General features: G+C 48.7%; 8 protein-coding genes across 8 annotated transcripts; 4 read left to right on the top strand and 4 right to left on the bottom strand.

Moving 5' to 3' along the window:
• The first annotated feature begins 1,880 nt into the window (after nucleotides 1-1,880).
• On the top strand, nucleotides 1,881-2,795 carry B0J16DRAFT_137053 (uncharacterized protein). Its single transcript, XM_046121825.1, has 2 exons — nucleotides 1,881-2,546; nucleotides 2,634-2,795. The coding sequence occupies exons 1-2, from the start codon at nucleotides 1,998-2,000 to the stop codon at nucleotides 2,700-2,702; spliced, it is 618 nt and encodes a 205-aa protein (XP_045983227.1). The 5' UTR covers nucleotides 1,881-1,997; the 3' UTR covers nucleotides 2,703-2,795.
• A 1,364-nt stretch (nucleotides 2,796-4,159) lies between these two features.
• On the top strand, nucleotides 4,160-5,600 carry B0J16DRAFT_137042 (RNA polymerase II transcription elongation factor-domain-containing protein). The gene is made up of 2 exons (XM_046121824.1): nucleotides 4,160-4,504; nucleotides 4,559-5,600. The coding sequence occupies exons 1-2, from the start codon at nucleotides 4,396-4,398 to the stop codon at nucleotides 5,464-5,466; spliced, it is 1,017 nt and encodes a 338-aa protein (XP_045983226.1). The 5' UTR covers nucleotides 4,160-4,395; the 3' UTR covers nucleotides 5,467-5,600.
• Nucleotides 5,601-6,387, bottom strand: B0J16DRAFT_137039 (Mss4-like protein). Its single transcript, XM_046121823.1, has 2 exons — nucleotides 6,164-6,387; nucleotides 5,601-6,109 (listed from the first exon to the last, which is right to left on the bottom strand). Exons 1-2 carry the CDS (start codon nucleotides 6,263-6,265, stop codon nucleotides 5,735-5,737), a joined length of 477 nt encoding a protein of 158 aa, XP_045983225.1. The 5' UTR covers nucleotides 6,266-6,387; the 3' UTR covers nucleotides 5,601-5,734.
• Nucleotide 6,388: 1 nt separating this feature from the next.
• On the bottom strand, nucleotides 6,389-9,514 carry B0J16DRAFT_137038 (ribonucleases P/MRP protein subunit POP1-domain-containing protein). Its single transcript, XM_046121822.1, has one exon. The coding sequence runs from the start codon at nucleotides 9,353-9,355 to the stop codon at nucleotides 6,632-6,634; it is 2,724 nt and encodes a 907-aa protein (XP_045983224.1). The 5' UTR covers nucleotides 9,356-9,514; the 3' UTR covers nucleotides 6,389-6,631.
• Nucleotides 9,515-11,613: 2,099 nt separating this feature from the next.
• Nucleotides 11,614-13,685, top strand: B0J16DRAFT_342096 (N-terminal C2 in EEIG1 and EHBP1 proteins-domain-containing protein). The gene is made up of 5 exons (XM_046127876.1): nucleotides 11,614-11,884; nucleotides 12,162-12,178; nucleotides 12,233-12,256; nucleotides 12,322-12,910; nucleotides 12,963-13,685. Exons 1-5 carry the CDS (start codon nucleotides 11,872-11,874, stop codon nucleotides 13,571-13,573), a joined length of 1,254 nt encoding a protein of 417 aa, XP_045983223.1. The 5' UTR covers nucleotides 11,614-11,871; the 3' UTR covers nucleotides 13,574-13,685.
• A 1-nt stretch (nucleotide 13,686) lies between these two features.
• B0J16DRAFT_287327 (Hsp70 protein-domain-containing protein) lies at nucleotides 13,687-15,864 on the bottom strand. Its single transcript, XM_046124129.1, has 3 exons — nucleotides 15,580-15,864; nucleotides 15,356-15,482; nucleotides 13,687-15,290 (listed from the first exon to the last, which is right to left on the bottom strand). The coding sequence occupies exons 1-3, from the start codon at nucleotides 15,713-15,715 to the stop codon at nucleotides 13,865-13,867; spliced, it is 1,689 nt and encodes a 562-aa protein (XP_045983222.1). The 5' UTR covers nucleotides 15,716-15,864; the 3' UTR covers nucleotides 13,687-13,864.
• A 111-nt stretch (nucleotides 15,865-15,975) lies between these two features.
• Nucleotides 15,976-17,115, top strand: B0J16DRAFT_136985 (uncharacterized protein). The gene is made up of 2 exons (XM_046121821.1): nucleotides 15,976-16,289; nucleotides 16,341-17,115. Exons 1-2 carry the CDS (start codon nucleotides 16,092-16,094, stop codon nucleotides 16,878-16,880), a joined length of 738 nt encoding a protein of 245 aa, XP_045983221.1. The 5' UTR covers nucleotides 15,976-16,091; the 3' UTR covers nucleotides 16,881-17,115.
• On the bottom strand, nucleotides 17,079-19,382 carry B0J16DRAFT_136978 (uncharacterized protein). Its single transcript, XM_046121820.1, has 2 exons — nucleotides 17,607-19,382; nucleotides 17,079-17,556 (listed from the first exon to the last, which is right to left on the bottom strand). Exons 1-2 carry the CDS (start codon nucleotides 19,238-19,240, stop codon nucleotides 17,277-17,279), a joined length of 1,914 nt encoding a protein of 637 aa, XP_045983220.1. The 5' UTR covers nucleotides 19,241-19,382; the 3' UTR covers nucleotides 17,079-17,276.
• Between the last annotated feature and the right edge of the window lie 780 nt (nucleotides 19,383-20,162).

Raw genomic sequence — 20,162 nt, 5'->3', positions numbered from 1 at the left:
ACTAGGCACTTAGGTACTAAGGTACTGAGTGTAGAGTACCGAGGTCACGTACCTGATGTAGAAAATCGAAGAGGTTGATCACCTCGCCTATCATGACGTAAAATGAAAGGTTGCGGTGGACCAAAGCCCCGTAAACTTGCTGATTGCTCTAAAATCAGTCTACAAATTTTACTTGTCAATTGTGTCGATCTTTTTTTATTTTATCTCTGGCGCAATATCAAGTTGCTAAGGTACCTAGTAGGCACCCTACCTCTAGTATTTCATGCTACCTACGGTACGGATACTCTGCAGTCTGATAGGTATCTTTACGTATTCCACATTCAACGACACCGTTGGATTGTTGATTATCACTTGTGCAAATCTCGATAAACGATTTTGACATCCATGGAAACTTTGCACGACCAACCAGAAGACAGGCATGCCTTGAACATACTACCTAGGTAGGTAGCCCTGGTAGATACTTAGGTGTTGACTCGACAACTCACGATAGCTTCGCTTTAAGGATAAGATTTCTTCTGATGCCGAACAAATGTACCGCACCTTGACTCACGTTAATATTAGTCGCATTACTGCATGTAGTACATGGTCTGTACTCGACAGAATTGTCAATGCATTAAGCAACTCTCGAACGGGCCCGGTTTGTTTTTGTTACCGTAGAGCAGCCACCGTGCGCTCGAACTCGAGGGTGTCCTTTTTCTTCTTTTCGTATAGAGATCACCCTATTTTCATTTCCTGAATACCGATTGTAGAAAGAGGGGGAAAAGCAAACATGAAAAGTCCGTGAAATGTTCGATCGATGGAGAGTTTGCTCGTGTATCACATATGAGAATGTGAATTGTCTGTGATTTACGCAGATCTTGATATCCCTCGACGGTAGATCACCCGCATGTCTCGGAGCGATAGCCTTGATGAGAACTAGAGGAGAATAACCCCACGCCCTTGATGAAGGGCTTTCTTTCCCGAAGGAATTTGCAAAGTCGGACTCATTTAGTCTAACCGAGTTACTGCGCTAGCTTAGAGTACTGTAGCTGCAATGCTATGCAAGCGAGATCTGGAATTGGAACAGCAAGGGAGAAGCCGGTAAATGCATTGATATGATATGATTTGATGTGATTACTGTGATATGATAAAGGTTATTGAGATCTGGAACCTGCATTGCAAGTTTCAGATCCTTCTTTAGCTCTAGATCGAGGATGCTCACAAGTTGTAGTTTTGTAACTGGGTTTTCTCAGAGTTTAGATACAACTGCGAATGATGTTGCATTATGCAGATGCAAATGCAAGTCATTTTCTGGTCGCTACTTCAAGGCACATGATCACTCTGGAACTCTATACCCGATAAATCTTACCCTTTAGCTTTTCACAAGCTTGACGTTGACGTTGACGTTGACGTTGCGGCCAAACTTTCCGCCCGGCCGAAGCATCGGCCGATCAGGCAATCAAGTCGGTCGATCAGTTTAATGGTTGGTAAAGCTACAGAGTCGCTAGAGTAGCTGCAACCACTCAATGAAGGCCGATGCCATCTCGAGAGAAACACTCAGCCTGGGATTGGCGGGAGCTATGCTCCTCATCCGCAAGCTCGCGGGAACTAAAACGTTAGTCAAGGTTCAAAGTCAAAGGTAGGAGGGAAAAAAGGTTACAGCAGCTCGTTCGGGTCACACACTTGACCTGGGCCAAAGCTTAGGGTACTTGGCGGTTGGGTTAAGTTGAGTCTAAATCAAGCACTTTGATGCCTGTGAAGGTGGAAGTGAAGGTCTCGGGGTACCTCTATTCAATCAGATCCTGCATCGCTTAACTCTCACCCTGCATCCACCAATCGATATACTTTGAGGCCAAGTCTATCGTGACAATTACACAGCCCTCAAAACCTTAGTAGCCACTCGCCGCTGCCTGACGTTGATGCCGTACAGACTTGAGACCAATTCCCACTATCAAAAGCCTATTTATTGTGCTTTACGCATTCCACCAGGTAGGTATCGCTGGTAACCAACAAAAAAGATGGATGCCAGTAAACAAAATGGGATGGGACGCAGGAGTGATCGACGCGGATCGACGATTCCCGAAGCCAAATCGAGCCATCACCAACGGCTGATCTCCCTTACAGTATCAGGGCACATCACAACATATCTGAAAAGCCTACAGCTGTCAATCGCAGTTGTAACAATAACCATGCGTGCTTCCGTCTTTCGCAATCTTACGGATACCTTGCAGCATATGCAGGGCTTAAGCCTCTGCCCTGCGGATTGTGATCAACGAACGACTTGCTGTCTGTGCAAGCAAACAGTTACAACCAAGTTCGTCGCCAACAACTGTTTGTTGGTCGATAGCCTTCAGTACACATGGCGCAGTGATCCAACAAGAACAGACCGGAAGATAAGCAGGGGATGGGCCAGGGACAGGCCCAAGTTTGCAAGCATGACCATCGAGAACTATGCTTACAAGCAAATTACCGATCTATTCTCTTTGAGTCAACGGGAACAATCAAGGCACGGGACGCAAATAGAGGTAAGGGACTCGAAAAGAAGAAATGCCGAAAGTCGGTGTACTGTACGTACTTACAGCGACATATAATTCTCTAATGATGAGGTCGCTTTGCCTTGCATACAAACTACTGACGTTGATTGTGCGGGATAGACTGCCTATTGCCTTGGTAATGCTTCTCACCGACAAACATCACGAGATTACCATCTGAAACATGCATGAGCTCTCCAGTCAAACATTTCCTTAAACGTATTCCCCACCAGTTGCAATGTTTCACAAAGTTAAGAGATGCCCTTGAAACTGTGCTTGTTTAGCCTTATAGTAGGATATAAACCCTGATCCTAGACCGCCCACCATCCTCGCTTCCGAAAATGCTTTCCGATGATGCTTTGTTTCCGTAGATAGCGATGGGTATGCAGGACATTCGAGTCTTTAATGCAGGTTTGAATGTGCATCTTGTCAGGTGTCTCATGCCCAAAGTTCCGGGCTATCAAACATTCGGACCGGGTTACCATCTCAACATTTGCGCTTCCTTGCATCATATCCCATTTTCTTTTTCTCATTGGGACCCGGAGCTCGTCCGGATCAATAAGATACGAGTGTTAGGTGGCTTGCTGATCAGAAACAAACAGCCCGTCAATCTTGAGTCAAATTCGCAAAAACCATCTGTTCATGGCTAGCTGAAGGGTTCTGTTGATATCAAAGCACAGAGCAGAAAGGAGGAAAGTCATAAGACAACGTTGTGTGAGCTCTTCCCTGATTCGACTCATCTGAAGGAATTTCTACCAATGCCAGAATCCTTTCACACCACGTCTCTCTAAGCATAACATTGATTGGGCATTGGCGATCTTGAAGTTATCTATCTGGGAGATTTTCCAAGTCTTGAGTAGATGAATCGTACACAGACGGTTTTTCTTGAGCTAACATGAAGTTCCAGATGATATAGGTATTGAGACACATAGATCTCAGTATTCTTGTAACTTGTGCTTCTAACAACTCAAAGCCTTCTTTGATAGTTCAATACTACCACATACCCATGTCCATGTGCACAACATAGTTGAGTCGAGCAACAAACTACATGAAAATGGGGCTTGAGTAAATCAGTTCCTCCAATTCATTGTTCTGGTCTGGAAAGCACGTTTGATCTCAGAGCAAGTCATTACTTATCTTGTCGATCAAGTTAATGTTGGCCCAGCTTGAGAGCAAGGCCAGTATCTAAGTAAGTCCGTTGTCAGAGGATCAATGAAATGATTGGACTCAAGATCCCAAGATCGATTAATTTCTCAACTCGATCAGCCTCAGGTAATGCGAGAAAACACACGCCGCTTTCTTTGTTGTGAATACCTGGGTGATTCTTTGTCAGTTTCTCAGTTGGTTCTTTGATGCTCCAGGACAGTTAATCAGTTAAAGAATGTTCAATGATTAACTATTAAGGATCCTGTATCACGAGGCCCAATGATCACGCTCCATTTGTGTGACTTTGAGAGGTTAATGTTTGCTGACCTTGGACAGACAGCCAAGTCCTTTCTTATACAGGTGTAGTCTCCATATTCAGGTACCAGGTTAGTACCTTTACCTCCATAACCTCCATAACCTCCACTTCCTCACCCCTGTTGGCCTCGGGTTTCCCCACTAGCACTAAGGCACCTTAAACTCCCTAATACATACTGAACTTGAAGGCTACCTGCAGCCGTCGGCCCCATCTCTTTCGGATTCCAGACTCCAGACCTTCCTCCGGACTTTCCTCTCCTGCACCCGCGCGTCAACTTGAATATTGGTTAACACTCGACGCACTTATTTTCGATATCATCAGTCGTCAGTATACAATACCTGTGTACGACTCACTATCGTTTCGCCATTGATATTCTCGATCCTTTCCGCTTTGATCCTCCCAAACTCCATCGCGCATCACACCATGGCGGCGTCTGGTCTCATCGACCCGACAAAGACGGGCAACTATCCCGTTATCCTCGGCGACGCACTCTTGGGCAAAACTTCAAACGAGATTTTTACTGGCATCAAGTGTATGGCTAATCGGCCCCTGTAACATGTCCGTGTAGTGCTCACATCTCTTCTAGACAACCATAAACCTACCCTCTCGTCAGACCAAGCGCCGAATTCGGCCCGCATAAAACCCTCGGTTCCTGGTAAAACGACCTCCTACGACCTCTCCTATACCGACAACGATGAAAAGTATGCCTTCACGGGCACAAGAAATACCAACAGCGGCCAATATGTACTCTATTTCGATCCCAGCCGCGAGGCCTTTATTCTCGACCTCGTCGACTCTACTTTCAACATGAATATCACTCGACTGCCTGGCAATGGCGACTCTGATAGTCTACGACGACAATATCCACAAATCGACAGCAGCTCGTCAAGACCTGGCGCGAAGACAGAAAAGAATACCACGAGTACAGAGAAACCCTCGACAAAGGCACGCGCCAAACCATCCACCCAGAAGAAGGAAGTCAAGCGCAAACCCGAGAAGAAACAGGCGCCGAAGAATGTCGCTCTCTCACTCCCCGTGCCATTGCCTGCGCAGCCGCAGAAGCCTGCCGAACCCAAGAAACGCACGCCAGCTCCTGAAGAAGAGGAAGAAGAGGACGACGACGACGACGGCGGCCTTCTGGTGGAGAACCCTGGCGCTGATACCAGTGCGGCGCGTAGGACTGACTTTTCACCTGCATTTCCTTCTTTCCGCCGTTTTGACGAGTTCATGGATCAGCGCGAATCCGAGGGCGATGATGCTGACGGCGAAGAAGACGACGAGCCGGACTTTGAATTCAAGCTACCAAGTCCTGTCAACAACCGCAGCCAATATGAGATAGGACCCGACCACATGGATGTGGATGAAGAGGAGGGTGAAGAGGAAGAGCCCGAGGTCGATCTTGCCAAGGAACTTGAAGACGCATTTGAGAACTTCGAAAATAGTCAACAGGATAGCCCCGATGGCGATGAGAGTGAGATCAGTGAAGAAGACTAGGATATAGTGGACCGCTAAGGTATACACTTGAAGGAGTTTGGTTTTGGGCATAATTGGCGTTTGTGCAAGACGGCCCAGTCTCTGTCAACGGTTGTATGGTCAACTCGGCGTTGGAAAGGTTTGTTTCGAGTCATAATATTTAGCGATACCACTAGCACCAGCAAGACTCTTCCGTGGTCTACAAATTCGGCTATAATATTGTAAATAGCAAGAGCACGATACATAGAACTCCAATCTTATATAAAAATATGAAGTTTGTCAAATTGCACTATCCGATTCTTTCGGCGCCCTCCCCTTCGTCATCATACTTCCACTTCTCACCAGGCAAATGATCAGAGATGCCTTCAATAGCATCCTCGGACCACAAGTGTACCTCCGAGTACGACAACCTTTGACCCCACTGCTTGAGCTCCTCTTTATCAAACGTGCCAACCGACATACTCATCGAGTTCGACGCCTCACTGCGCCAGAATAGCCAGCTGCCACACTTAGTGCAGAAACCGCGCGCAGCATCCGGGGTCGCATGGTATCGCGACAGTGTCGTTTGAGAGGTGAAAGCAACGCTTGGCGCGGGCACCTTATGTAGCCATGCAATGAGTGAGCCACCATTCTTACGGCATTGGGAACATTGACATGTTGAGCACTTCAAGAATGTGTTAGCAGGAGAGAGTGGGTGGGATGAGTAGGTGATATTCACGCCTCTCTTCCAATCGTGATTGGTTGGGAAGGTCACTTTATAACGAACAGAGCCGCAAAGGCATCCGCCAGAAACGGTCGAAGGATATTCTTCTGATGCCATTGAGTTGGTAATGGAGTAATGGTTTCGCTGCCAGTAGTTTGAGGCAATAGAGATGATATCAGGAAGTGCTTAGAGTTCGTTGTATTGGGTGGGTGGTGAGACCCCTCACCAAGCCCATTTATAAACGAACAGCGAGTGTCAATGGCGCCTTTCACTTCCTTGCTTTTTTTTTTTTTGAAAGCCTAATCATAAATGACCTTATAATTTCCGGTGTGCTGGTGTTCTACTCGTGTTGTCGAAAGGCGCAGCAAGTGAACATCCGCTGGTGCCTGCAGATCAAACCCAGGTACAAGATATGTCCAAACTCTTATTTGAATAAAGTTGTAGTAGGTATTAGAGGGTTTCGCCTGCGCGCAGTACGTGGCATCAAACAGCTTCCCATTTTGCAAGCCACCCAACGCTTTCGCCTGCGTTACGAACGACACAATATCTTCCTTCTCTTGAGTCCTTTCTGACGTCGTCCAGAACCTTTTCAGCAGCAATAGAACCAATGGCCATACCATGCCCTTTGCTGAGACTGAAAGACCCAGTAGTGACAAAACCGATAAGGTCTTCGGCATTTGGCACGAGGGGATGGCCGTTCATGTCGGACTCATTGGCTGACGCGGTTAGAGATAGTGGAGGTTTGGCGGTCAGTTCGACAGCAAGTTGGCGTTTCAACGATTCCAAGTCGCGCGGCTGCGAGGCTTTCGATGGTCTGGCTTTGTTTGCAGTAGAAGAGGGGACTTGAGAAAGCCATTGGGAACGGAGGTCGTATGGGAGAGAAGACGAGGACGATGGGGCAGGAGGGATAGTGGCAGGGACTTCGGTTTCAGAGGATTGCGGAGCTCTTATAGGTCGAGAAGGGAGACGGTAGATGCGGGCGCAGGATGTAACTGACCCTCTGGAGACGACAGATATACGGACACTTAGAAGAGCCTTTGTCGGTATTGTAGGTGGTGTAAGAGAATTAATGCATCTGGTAAAGGCGTCTTTGGAAAGCTGACGTAGTTGATATATGCGAGTCGCTTTCCGCTGCTTCGATCCCTGTGCTGACTCTTTCAACTCGCTCGTATCAACGTCCATGGCATCTTCATCGTGGCTCTCCTCACTTTCTTGTGAACCTGGAGCATTGAAAAGCATCTCAAAATCACTAGCGAGACCGTCTCCAATCTCGCCCTTCCTCCCTCCACCTAGATCGAGAGATTCCCAGGCTGTTCTCTTACTCTTTGGTCGCTTCTCCCAAGCCGCTTTTCTTTTCCGGCGTTCTTCAAGCTCCCAGTCGGCACCGGCTTTGGTTCCAGGGAAATCTGCTGGGAACCAAGGCTGGCCCCTTTCAAAGGCGACCTGGCGGGCCTCGTTCAAACCCGCGAACCGCGGGTTACCCCCTGACGACAGAGGACAATGCACTAAGCAGTACCAGATATGCTGTATACATTTCCATGGAGCAAGCAAGGTCCATGTGCCTTGTGTCTGAGTACCAGTTCCTGTACGTGAGGCGAGGAGAGTGATGGGAATAGGAGGGTCGGTTTTTGAAGGTTTTAAGGCGATTCCGGGAGTTTTCGCACTTTTACGTCTATCGACCTGTTTCTGTGATGGAAGACAGGACGCCCGGTGACGAATATCCCGGTCGAAAACGGCATACGGCTCTAGATCATCCTCTGCTGGCCAGGCTGCAATCTTTTCGAGCAGTTGCAGTTGCGCCTCATCGTCTTTGGAAACCGTAATACGCTGTGGTGGGTAATGGAAGCGAGGGTCCTGCACGAAGAAGCTCAGCACGGCGCCCGCAGGTAAAACTGCTGTATTGGTCAAGCCTGCCAATTCCTTAAACATCTCTGCGTGTGTATTCTTGGCTTTGTCTTTGTCTTTCTCGGGGTACGGATGCAGGACGGCCAAGAGGGCTTCTGTCGAACCTGGCCCGGTCAAATCTATACTGCCAATCTCGAACCGAAGATCTTCGATGTAGAGTCGAGGTTTTTCCTGTTTTATCAATGACAATAATTCGTTAAAGAGCTCGAGGAAGGCTGACGGATGTATTCTTAAGAATACTTGTCTCTCTTCCTTAGGTTCTTGGTTTCCTTCCGATGCGGGTGACTCGGGATTCCACAGGATAGTGCATGGTCCAACAATTCGCCTGCCATCGTTCGCCTGCCCCCCATTGACGGTTCGAGTCAAAGTCCCGGACCATGACCTACTTCCAAGTCTCCATTTCTTTCCCTTGTTGTTCCAGCATGAATCTTGAATGACGCCTATTCGTTTTAAGACACGTTCAATTCCTGCGCGGTTACCAAACAAGCCAATTGTGCTCATGTAGCTCATCTCCCAGATAACTGCCCCCCTATCGCCCTGTGCTCGATGGGTTGGTCTATAAATCTTCTCATTCGGCGTCAATGGTATAGCGAACCGCCATAGAGGATCCACGGGATCAGTCATCTTTGCTCGTTTCGCGTGCCAGGAGTGAGTCGGTAACCAGGTCTTGTTGAGTTGTCGCTTTCGAAATTTGGCCTTGGGTTTAGGGGGTTCGTTGAGTTCGTTTCGTCGAATCTTCGGTCTCGGTGCTCGTCCAACAACAGCCAAGCATTTACCAATATCGGCATCCCCATCCTTCTTCGCCTTCGCCAAACTAGTTCTGCGTTTCCTAGCTGCCAGGATGCCCAGCTTTCGTGCTGTCTCAGCTCGTATTCTTGCTCTTGTTGTCCTGGGCTTCCTCCGTCTCGCTTCCACTACCGGGGTATTGTCGTCTTTCATTTCTTTTTCCGCGCGCTTTCTCAACCGACGGGGCACCCGCTTGGGGTTGTGACTTGCCGTGCGACGGCGCAAACCTCGGGGGACTTTCTGAAAGGCACGACTGCTACCGACAGCCTTGGATGTCGCCATGCTTTGCTCGAGGGCGCGGATTTCAAATTCGTGAGCAGCCACAAAGGCCTGAAGATCGAGTTCGCCATTTTTAAGTGCGGCCTCAGCAGGTTGTGCAGGAATGCTTCGTGCAGCGTGAACCATCTGGCGCCTCTGGGGAACGTTGTCGTTTCGGGAATTTGATGCTGGAGCATCTGCCTTTCGCTTTCTGCTATTCATCCCTGATTGGGCTCCGGTGGATGATCCCGGAGCCATGGTGAAAGAATAGCGATTGTATGGGTATCGAAATTGTGAGTCTGGAATTGGTTCTGATAAGAATTCACTTTGACGCGCTGGGTTGACGCAAAAATAAAGCTTTATCGATAAGCTTAGCTTCCATAGATGGATATCAGTGAATATGATGGCCCCTCCAACCCACTTCAGCCCAGTCTGGCTGTCATCCATCCATGATGGTTTGCTGAATTAAAACTGCTTTTCATTCTGAAATAAGATTTCATCGCCATTAGGTGTTGGGAGTTTAGAATGAATACGGAAGGATGTCATTCAAAAGAAGATGGCCGGACGCTAAAAATGAGTTGAATATGATCTTGTATTATATCTTTGAAGCAAAGACGAGAGTTAATGTTACTATACTCGCAAACGTTATGTGTGAATTACATAGTGGGCTGTAGAATTAAGGACGAAAAGGTTGAGTTGTAGTTAAGCCCTTGTTGCACCATAGATCGTTTGGTTTAAAGATGATGAGCATCAAAATACAACAAATGTCCCAAGAATTGCGAGCTTCCCAAAACATACATGGAATATGATAAAGTCGCCTCTAAAAAGGGTATCTCTAACATCAAATGCGCCGTTCGCCAGTTTCTCCACCTTGTCTTCGATCTCGGGCTGCCAAGATCAACTGTTTTGCCCTTTCATGACCACTACCATAAACAAGGAAGCTATATCCTTTACACAAATAAATTGAAACCAATTATAAGACAATCCCCAATACGTTCTTTTCTCACATCAACCAATAACGCTATAATGTCTTCTCACAGCTTCAGCCAGTTGTCCGGGCGGTTGACACTTGGAGCACATCTTATGGCCCCTGTGAATCAGGTGGTCAGCTGAATGTCTTGACTGTCTGAGATCTGGTTTAGACCAGGAACACGACATACCAAAATTCTGGAGGATCAACAACTTTTGGTGTGCATGGCCTCTGAGATCGTTCATATTTTGGACACCAGTTCCTCACAACCCAGGCGTGATGGTGACATCGAAACTCAACCTGCATACTAGTTAGCAAATCTGAGAGACTCTTAACAGTGGATAGAAGAAGGTAGTTCGTACATAGTAATAGTTACACATCGAAAAAGTACGGATTAAAAAAATGCTCAAGAGTTCAACGGTGATCGTCCCCTTTTCTGCAGGAACGGCTACCTTAATACATATCTGGTCTTCCATTCCAGTGTCATATTGTCATTGCGAAACTCGCACAAGTGACTGATAGCAAGTGACCGATTCTAAGAACATCATCGAACTAACATACTTGAAGCCTTTTGTTGCTTTTTCCAAAAACGCCATTCACAGGAAGCGATGCGACTTGCAGTTCCAGCAGGGAAAAGAAAGACAAATCGGGAAACATAAACCTGAGACTAATAAGCGAAGAGGTCATAAATGAGCGGGACTTTTCTCTCTTGTCATCTCTTCTCGCGTGAGGAGAGAGAACTGTTGGTTTAAACCAGGAACCGTTGTGGCCAAGGAGAGCGCACGCGTGGGGGAGAAATCATACTCCCTGAAATGATAACATGTATCTTATCACAAGGTACCTACCTACTAGGTAAACAGGCTGTAGCTGTTTCTGGGCCATTTTGCTTAATCTACACAAACCATAGGTTCCCATTTCACGCTCACAGCCTTATGATGATTTTCTTGCTAAAACCCAAAACTATGCCTTGTCTCTTTTCTCCGCTGTCGTTATTATCAATGGTTTTTATAACCCTGGGCGTGCTTGTTTCAGGTAGTTAGCCTCGCTTGCAACCTCAGCTCAAAAACATGGGCTTATTGTGGTCGTGCGATCACATGGAGCTGGCTAGTCGAGACATATGCAGTGAATCAATCCATCACAGCATCCAAACAGATAGACCATGATGTGGTAGATAGCGCCATTATGTTCTGTCACGTCACATTTATACTGTACTGCGAGCAAATAACTACCTACCTAGGTAGTCAGGGCAGCTCGAGATATGCATTACGACACTTCAAGACATTGAGATCGGTTCTCCGAACTTGAGTTAGATGTCCCTTTCTATATGAAACAAGTGCATCGGTGGCTGACCGTCAGGTCGGGTTCAAGCTTGCAGAAATGACCTGCATGTGAATGGACTCGGTTCTCCCTTTAAGAATCGGGGAGAAAACTCATCAGCCCCTTGTGGCTAGGACTGTCCCCTGTGGCGTTATGACCACAGGGAGCAACCTTCCCCATAGTTGTCGTGGGATGTGGATGCCCAGATCCGTGTCCAAGGAATTGCATGTGACGATATCTTCATCATACCTACATACAGCCAAGACCAGCAGTTTGTGATACTCTCATTATTACTGTACCGCCTATCACTTTTGCCTACCTCCTAGGTACCATACCTCCAAGACGGCCCACCGTAGACAGCTCAATACCTTAGGGACCACATCCTCAGGCTAGGCACTGACGGCGTCCACTAGAGCTGGAATTGTTCGCCAAATCAAGGCCGGAGTCTACGCCATAGTCTAGCCAAAGCCTGAAAGGCAGAAGGAGAATGGTTTCTTTAAGTAAGCCTCAACCCCACAGAGCTTAGAGTTTCGCTACATCCATACTCGGGGAATGATATCCTCTGCCTACCTACCTACACCTACCTACTATCTATAGCTTTGGGTGATACTGCAGCATAACAGTACAAAAGTCCCAACGTAAGATTGGGTACCGCCACAACTACGCTCAAGCGAGCTCCTCATCAAACTGAAACATCTTCGCCCTAATCACAGCGGATTCATTGAACAGAAGGCACCTCAGGACCTCCTACTAACATGGGCTTTCTCAAACCTGAAGTTGGCAAGGCTCGAAAGGTGAGCATTCCCAACCCGTCACCCTCTCACCGTCATGCTAATGGACCCTCTCAGCCAAAATTCGACCTTCATATGAAGGTACATCTTTCCTCGCAATAGAACATTGTTTAACCACCCAGAGAACACCGGCTCATTCTTGCTAGATATATGACCTCAACAACGTGCCACTCGTTTCCGGTCAATCATTCGTCAAATGGCACCTCTCTCACTCAATGACCGCAGAACATCGCGGTCGCACTCAAAAATGCCCAATCGCCAACCATAGGGTCGACTACAGCTTCGTCACTACAGTCACTGGCATCCGCATATCAATAGATCGCAATAACCACCTTGCCGAATGCCCCATGGAATTTGAGGTTATCCAGGAGTTTGGTATAGCCGAAAAAGTCACACTTGGTGTTGTTCGTCTCAACCTCAGCGAGTACGTCGAAGAAAGCGAAGCCTTTGTCAAGGATGTCGCGTCGCCTGGTCGCATACGTAGCGGTAGTGTTGGTGTCAGCCCGCACGGAGGTGGCACGTCACGACCGCGCCGCGATTCCGATGTTGTTGAGGACGGCATTGTGAGAAGATATCTCATGCAAGAGAGTAAGGTCAACAGTACCTTGAAAGTCAGCATTCTCATGGTTCAAGTCGATGGCGAACGCAGCTACGTAGCCCCTCCTCTCAAGACAGCTCCCGTGTTTGGCGGTATTGGCGGCATCATGGGTGAAGAGATAGAGGACGAGGCTGGACGTAAGTGAAGCCACTCGAGCCCATCGTGTGCCAAAGCTAAAATTCTATATAGCAATAGCTGCTGCAGTGCCTAACTTATCCAAACCACGCGACGCCGCTGAGCTGCAGGATCTCTACCGGAGTGTCCTGACTGCTTCATGGTGCCGTCAGCCCGACGAGCATTCTGCAGAGGAAGTCATCGACGATATTTTCAATGGCGGCAACGGCTGGAAAACTAAGCCACATAATGCCTCGCCTGCCACGGATGATGAAGAAGATGACGATGATGATATCGGTGCCCGCGATACTATTCGAGCTCGTGACGTCCGTCGCATAACCCATAACCTCCTTCATCCCCATCATCACAACCATAGCCATCGATCACCTTCACGCAATCGGCCAGCCAACGGCCCACATGGCTCTTCACATCGTCGCACGCCGAGCAACTCGAGCGACAAAAGCTTCTCCACAGTCACAGTTACGCCTTCCAACCGACGTAAAGGTGTCCGCATCCATGAGCGTCATCTCGACCACGCGCGCAGTATGGCGAGCATGACATCTACCATGACAATGGATAGCGATCCCATGCGGGAAGTGAATTATAAAGGGGCTCGCGAGGTCAGAGAGGATGATATGCGAAACGATCTCGTTGCTTGGCGGTTACCAGGCGATCAGGTCATGTGAGGTATCGTTCATCTTATGGGCATACGGTCCACGCTGTTTTCGAGAACTCACATTTTCGTTCAAACATCACCAGTAGTTAATTGAGACAACCCGCTGTTTAACAGGAGGCGGTTCTTTTGAAAATCTTTTGGAAATTTCATTTAATTCATCCCGACGACCTTCTATCGTATCTTCTAGATTCTACCAATAAACCCATGCTTTTGGATATCCATCCACCTGTATGTCCACTCATAAAAATCATCGCGGCTTTTTAATCAAGTTCCTGCTTTTGAGTCTTTCAATTCCAGACTCTTAAATGTTTCCTCGCACACCACCCTTTCCGCCGACCTCACGGGTTGTGACAGTAACACCCAGATCAGCCAGAACGTTAATCGTGACCTCGACCTTGCCGCCAGCCTTGACATCCTTGACGGCTGCCTCGGCGAGAGTGTTACCAATCTTCCAGATCTTCTCACGGGTCTCCTCCTCCTCATCGGAGTCGTCAGAGTCGGAGTCGTCCTCGTCCTTGTCGCCGCTCTCCTCCTTAGGCTTAGACTCAGGCTTGGTCACCTTGATATGAGTGTTACCCTCGGCAATCTTGATGAGTACATCACCACCCTCCTTGGGGGCTGGGATGTGGACAGTTCGTCGAGCAGGGGCGGCGGTCTCAGGGGCGACGATAGGGGTAAAAACATCCTCGCCATCAGCACCGACAGTGATAACGCCGATGGCGTTGGAGATGTGCTTGACGGTGGTGACAGCAGGGTGTGTAGATTGCTCGATATCGGAAGCCTCGTACTCTTGGATAAGAGAAGCCTGGAGGGCAGCACCACGAGCCAGGAGCTCGGAGGGGTTGATAGCAGAAACGCTGGTAGCAGGGGCCTGGATCTCGGTAGACTCAGGGAAGATACCGCGCAGGTTGTTAGCAATACGGGGGGTGTGAGCAGTACCACCAGACAGGATAACCTCGTCAATGTCAAGAACATCGAGGCCAGCCTTCTTGATGACACCCTCAATAAGTCGGTTGAAGCCCTCAAAGACCTTGCGGGCAACCATCTCATATCTTATTCTGTTGATAGTGACGGAGAAGTCGAAACCGTCAGCCAAGCTTTCAACACTGAACTGGGCGTTGCTGCCCAAGCTCAGAGCTCGCTTGGCAGCCTCAGACTCGAGTCGGAGCTTGGCAAGACTGCGGGCATTGTTTCGAGGGTCGACGTTGTGTTTCTTTTGGAATTCCTTGGCGAAGTGCTCCATAAGGGCGTTGTCCAGGTGGACACCAGCGAATTCATAGTCGTGAGAAGTGGCAAGAATGGTGTAGAGGCCACCTCGCGAGGCGATGACAGCAACATCGGATCGGGTGCCACCAAGGTCAGCAACAACAACGGTCTTGTCTTCGATCTTGGCCTCAGGACGGGCATCGTAAGCCAGAACAGCGGCAACAGGGTCGGAAATAAGCTGGAGAATTTCAAGACCAGCCTCGTTAGCAGACTTGATCAGGGCCTCTCGCTGCTTCTCGGAGAAGTTTGTGGGAACAGTAACAACAGCAGAGGTGACCTTCTTGCCCAGGTAGTCGGAAGCGGAACCGACAAGTCGTCGCAAGTATCGGGTGGTAACCTCAGAAACTGAGACAGTAGAAGCATCATCCTCAGCCTTATCCTTCACGGTGAAAGCGACAGAACCGGAAACGTCCTGAGGGTGGGCGGAGGCGTGGGAGTGAGTAGGGTCGATAGATTTGAATCTGGGCGTTTCATGTTAGTATGTCGGTTCTAGAGTTGAAGTTGAAACGGAAAGGGAGCTGCATACTCTTGTCCGAGGTAGTCTCTGAAGTTGGCAATGGTGTTATCGGGGTTGCGAACAAGGAAAGCCTTAGCTTGGCCACCGTAGTACTCGTCGCCGTCAACGTAGGAGAGAACTGTAGGAATTTGTCGGTCTATCAAAGGTACATATGTTAGCAAAATTCACTACAGAAGTGATACAGAGGATAGTTCCAAGAATATTCTGCTTCTTCCGCTTCTTCGCAAACATACCTCCATCCTCGTTGGCAATGACCTCGGCCTTGTCATCAACAGTGTAGGCGATAGAACTGTTCGAGTTGCCAAAGGTGATACCAATCGCAACTCGATCACTAGGCTCAGGGCCCTTAGCGCCAGCGTTGTCACTCATAGGGTCGGTCGTAAACAGAGGTCGTGGGTTGGTGTATGAAAAGGAGTAAAGTAACAACTCGTTGTCTGCTCCGAGTTGAAAAAGAAGAGTGTGGTGAGTGTCAAGTTTTGGAAGGCGATTTGGTGATGGATGGTAGTGGGGGTTTCTTTCTTTTCCCGCAGAGACTGGAAAAAAAACTGCCCGCTAATCTTTAATTGCCCACTTTTTTGGAAAAGCAACTGGTACGTATATATCTTATCGTTATCAATGCCCCACTACGCCGCCTCTGTCCATTTTTGACGACAAGGCTGTTGGATTGTAGCTTGTCGCATTCATTTCGAGCTTGAAATAAAACTCCCTTTTCACTGCAGGTGTTTAACCCCAGAAACTACATAAGATGGCATCCGACGCCGTCTTCGTGCTGCCTGGCGATAGCATTGACCCGTCTCTTGTTCCTTCACACCCTAAGAAACCTCTTCGTCTCGGTCCTGGACTACGACATGTTCCTCCTAACGATATTATTCCTACACTCGCTGGACAACTTGTAACCGATCGACAAAAGAATGCGATTCGAGTAGAGAACGCTCGAGGAAGGGTAAGCATCTCGTTTCCATGAAATCGTTTTCCATATACTAACTCATAGCAGTACACCCCACGTGTTGGTGAACTCGTCATCGGAACGGTCCAGCGTAGCGCTGCAGATTTCTTTTTCGTTACTCTCTCCGACTATACCGCACCTGCCCAGCTTCCACAGTTATCTTTTGAAGGCGCTACCAAGAAAACTCGCCCCCAGCTTGCTGCTGGTGCGCTCGTCTACGCACGTGTGGCTCTCGCCAATCGTCACATGGACCCAGAGATAGAGTGTGTGTCTGCATCAACAGGAAAGTCTGAGGGTCTGGGTCCTTTAACAGGCGGAATGCTCTATAACGTGTCACTTGGAATGGCCCGACGTCTCATGATGCCTAAGAGTGTGCAGGAAGGCCGCGTTGTGGTATTAGAAGAGCTTGGCAATGCGGGCCTCCAATTCGAAACTGCAACGGGACGCAACGGCAAATTCTGGGTTGATAGCGAGAGTGCGAAGACAGTCATCGCTGTAGGAAGGGCAGTACAAGAAACGGATGAAAAGAATCTGGATATCGATGAACAGAAGAAGCTGGTGAGGAAAATCATCAAAGACCTGAGCTAACAAAGGTGCATTGGTGAAAATTGCGGTGCTGCTTAGCACTATTTGTATTGATAAATCGATCAGCTAAGAACTGTCGCACTATAATAGATACCCGAGAACGAATACATCTGGCTCGTCTCTTGTCAGACGAGTTTGTCTTTTCCACAACCAAACGCCAATAATCCTTCCATGTCTTCGATGTCGCTTTTTATGCTGAGCCTGGAATTCTATGCCTAAATGTCAACTTTAAATAAATATAACAATCAGCTCGCTCTTAAGAAGTAAGAAATAGCTGACAGCCAGGTTCAACCAGCTTGGACTGCCTTTTAACCAGGGACGAGATTCCAGGGCTGGTCACCCATTACAATATTTGGTGTAATACCAACAAATTCAGTTCGCTCCGATAGGCACAGGCGTTCATGTGCCCCCCATCTCTTGATCAACCTCCACGGGGTCGGGGAGGTATCTTTGATCCATATTGTGGATCTTCGTCATATGCCGCTTCCAATTATCCTTGCGAGGGAATCCTTTCCCACCTTGTCTTGAGTAGTCGCAACCTGGGACGGCACAATGGAACTTCTTCTTCCTCTCGTGGCGATCGTTGACATGACGCTGAAGATGAGTCTTGGTTCCAAAGCCCTTGCCACAATTCGGGTACGGACACTTGTGGTCTTTTGTATGGTAGCGCTGATGATGTCTGTGGACAGTTAGTAAGAGGTTGACTGATGCTCACGAGCAAATACTTACTTAAGCTTGTGTGCCTGGTCAAAGACCTGATGACAGCCAGGCTCGTCACACGCATATACGCCATTCTTTGGCGACAAGTTATTGGCACCGTTACCCGGTGACACGCTTGGGCGATGGTCGGAGGATACACCAGAATGGGGGGAAGGGGTATCGAGCTGAGTTGCAGGTGTGTTTAGTGATGAGGGGTTAGTAGATGCCGGTCCTGGTTGAGGAGTTGAAGCATCTGAAGGGTAGCTCTGGTGTCGGGCGCCGGTGTCGGGCATAGGACTCAAGTGGTTGTTCGATGGAATATCAGACATGGAGACATCCTGGCTCTCATCAGGCTCTTCCTTCAATGCAGTTTCGCTCTGTGTGGGTGTAGGTGACTGGACGACAGGTAGAAGTTGAGGCTGAGGCTGGGGAGTATTAGGAGCCAGTGTCAATGGTGAGGGTGAATCAACAGGTCTCTCGTCTCTTGAAGGCTCCGTTGATGGTGGCAGTTGGTGTGGCGAGGATTGTGCTACATATAGTTGGTAGTTTGTTCTATGCCATAATTCGCTTTCCGTTGAAGCTGGCATCATATCCATCGGGTTCACAGTACCGGGAGCGGGGTGGCTGGGAGGAGACTGAGATGCGTTGAAATTGAACGTGGTTGGTGAAGATTCTGGCGGGCTTGACGCGACCTCTTTAGGTAGAGTAGATGGTAATGCAATCGGTGAACCCAGGGCCGGGGCAGGATGGGGTGGTACTGGTAACGAATCAGTAGCAGGCGCAGCGATATCGGTAGGAGACTCAGTCGGGTCTCCGGCCGTGGTAATCCTCTGGAGGGACACATCCTCAGTGGTATGAGTGGCTCTGGTGTTTTCGGGACCTTCAGCAAAAGATAGCGATGTTGGGGAACTGAAGGATTGATCGCGCGTACTCTTTCGACTGAACAATTGCTTCAAGTTATGCTTCAATGAACTTCCACGCGACCATGAACGTTCTGGCTGTGGTCGAGGCTCTTCGGTTGTGAACATGCCGAATGCTTCTGAGGGCACGGCAGGGCTGTAGTAGTCCGCACTGGTTCCGTTGAGGGTTCCATCATGCGCATCTCCAATGGACTGTGGCATATATTCTTCATGATATGTTCCATCGAATGGCGCCGAACGCGGTATTGAGTTGTCGAAGCCCAGCTGAGCATTGTTGAAAGGGTGCGAAGACAAATTAGTATCGAGTCGGGGTCCAGTGTTATGTTGATCCAGTCCTTGTTGCCCGGTCGATTGTATCAGAGCATCGTGGGGAGTCCAGTCCAAGTCCTTGACAGATCCCTCTACTCCTCCACGAATATTCTCTCCCGAAGGTTTAAATGAGTCCTGCGACGATAAACGGCGTTGATGATCAGCTGTGGTTGGAGTTCCCGTCGTTGGAACCTCGCCCGTCTCAGGGTCGTTCGTGTTGGTGAGTCCATGAGAAGGGCCTTGTTTGCGGCGTCTGATGCGACGGATGATAAATGGATAGGAACAGAGAGCTACAAGCGCAAGGCCCACGATGACACCGACAACAACACCGGCGATTCCTCCACCATTCAGTTTCCTTCTTAGCAATACTCCCCTAGTTTCGAGATGGCCCGTCTCATGGCTCTTCCTCGCACTTAGATGTCGCAATATATCCATCGAATTGGACCCTGGGGGGATCGAAGACTTGCGTGGCGAGAGCGGAAGTAGCCAGCAGCAGCTGGCGAGAGCTGATTGAAGCAGATATTCGGTACGGCAATCAAGCTTTGATTATTTTTTGTCGTATTCTGATGGTTTGGTTATTGGGCGGGGCGGCTGGTATTGTAATGGAGACCCAAGTCTTGGGAGGCCGCCGTCGCAGTCGCGCAAGACACGAGAGGAATCCGATCTGGAGTCAGTCGAAGGCTCGTGCTTTGTCTAAGGGTCCAGTCGAAGAATCGAAAGATGGAGCTATTATCAGGGGAATGGATGATCACTTTAGCTTCTGTTAATGACATCCATTGTGAGCAAAGGGAAGAGAATGAGAACCATGCACGGGTGAGATGCAACGGCATGGCACGACCAAGAAATCCGGGGGTGGTCGTCAGCATGGATAGCAAGCGCGCACGGCACCTTCTGACAATCGCTTTTTATCGCACCTTTCAGGGCCGCCTTCAACTTCCCATAACGAGAGTAGCTCACACAAGCGAAATTTGATTGGCCAAGGGAATGACCTAGGCCTCCGCGTACAGTACTGTACCGTCCGAAGCTCCGCAGTCTAAGCCACACTCATCTCGACCTGGGCTAGTGTCACTCACCCCTGAAGGGCTCGTTAGAGAAGCTGGTCCCTAAGCTAGAGGCCCTCTTTATGTAGATGACAATTTAGATATACGCTATTAAAAGAACATCTTGTTTTTGTGAAGATCAGATTGACCATGACTCTTTGAGAAGCTGAGAATGCACAGGTACTGAACATGACCCTGCCATGCTTACTCGTAGAGTGACACAAGTGTTCTAATCTAGGTAGGTACCAATTGGAAGTGATCATTGACGGTTCGCTTACACTCGATAAGATGGACTATGGTAATACAAACAAAATACC

The sequence above is a fragment of the Fusarium flagelliforme genome (assembly GCF_020744385.1).
Source record: "Fusarium flagelliforme strain FIESC 12 MPI-CAGE-AA-0113 chromosome Unknown B0J16scaffold_4, whole genome shotgun sequence".
NCBI classification, from domain to species: domain Eukaryota; kingdom Fungi; phylum Ascomycota; class Sordariomycetes; order Hypocreales; family Nectriaceae; genus Fusarium; species Fusarium flagelliforme.
Note: the sequence above shows the minus strand (reverse complement) of the source record. Positions and strands in the feature narration are given on the sequence as shown.

Bases quoted from the DNA above. Each gene is read 5' to 3' on its own strand.
- B0J16DRAFT_137039 (XM_046121823.1), bottom strand. From the start codon at position 6,265: ATGGCATCAGAAGAATATCCTTCGACCGTTTCTGGCGGATGCCTTTGC. The intron at 6,110-6,163 runs GTGAATATCACC...ACATTCTTGAAG, and splicing joins ATCACGATTGGAAGAGAGGC to TGCTCAACATGTCAATGTTC.
- B0J16DRAFT_342096 (XM_046127876.1), top strand. The intron at 12,257-12,321 runs GTACATCTTTCC...CATTCTTGCTAG, and splicing joins AATTCGACCTTCATATGAAG to ATATATGACCTCAACAACGT. The intron at 12,911-12,962 runs GTAAGTGAAGCC...AATTCTATATAG, and splicing joins GATAGAGGACGAGGCTGGAC to CAATAGCTGCTGCAGTGCCT.
- B0J16DRAFT_287327 (XM_046124129.1), bottom strand. From the start codon at position 15,715: ATGAGTGACAACGCTGGCGCTAAGGGCCCTGAGCCTAGTGATCGAGTT. The intron at 15,483-15,579 runs GTATGTTTGCGA...TACCTTTGATAG, and splicing joins CATTGCCAACGAGGATGGAG to ACCGACAAATTCCTACAGTT. The intron at 15,291-15,355 runs GTATGCAGCTCC...TGAAACGCCCAG, and splicing joins AGAGACTACCTCGGACAAGA to ATTCAAATCTATCGACCCTA.
- B0J16DRAFT_137038 (XM_046121822.1), bottom strand. From the start codon at position 9,355: ATGGCTCCGGGATCATCCACCGGAGCCCAATCAGGGATGAATAGCAGA.
- B0J16DRAFT_136978 (XM_046121820.1), bottom strand. From the start codon at position 19,240: ATGGATATATTGCGACATCTAAGTGCGAGGAAGAGCCATGAGACGGGC. The intron at 17,557-17,606 runs GTAAGTATTTGC...AACTGTCCACAG, and splicing joins GACCAGGCACACAAGCTTAA to ACATCATCAGCGCTACCATA.
- B0J16DRAFT_137042 (XM_046121824.1), top strand. From the start codon at position 4,396: ATGGCGGCGTCTGGTCTCATCGACCCGACAAAGACGGGCAACTATCCC. The intron at 4,505-4,558 runs GTATGGCTAATC...CATCTCTTCTAG, and splicing joins GATTTTTACTGGCATCAAGT to ACAACCATAAACCTACCCTC.
- B0J16DRAFT_137053 (XM_046121825.1), top strand. From the start codon at position 1,998: ATGGATGCCAGTAAACAAAATGGGATGGGACGCAGGAGTGATCGACGC. The intron at 2,547-2,633 runs GTACGTACTTAC...TGTGCGGGATAG, and splicing joins ATGCCGAAAGTCGGTGTACT to ACTGCCTATTGCCTTGGTAA.
- B0J16DRAFT_136985 (XM_046121821.1), top strand. From the start codon at position 16,092: ATGGCATCCGACGCCGTCTTCGTGCTGCCTGGCGATAGCATTGACCCG. The intron at 16,290-16,340 runs GTAAGCATCTCG...AACTCATAGCAG, and splicing joins TAGAGAACGCTCGAGGAAGG to TACACCCCACGTGTTGGTGA.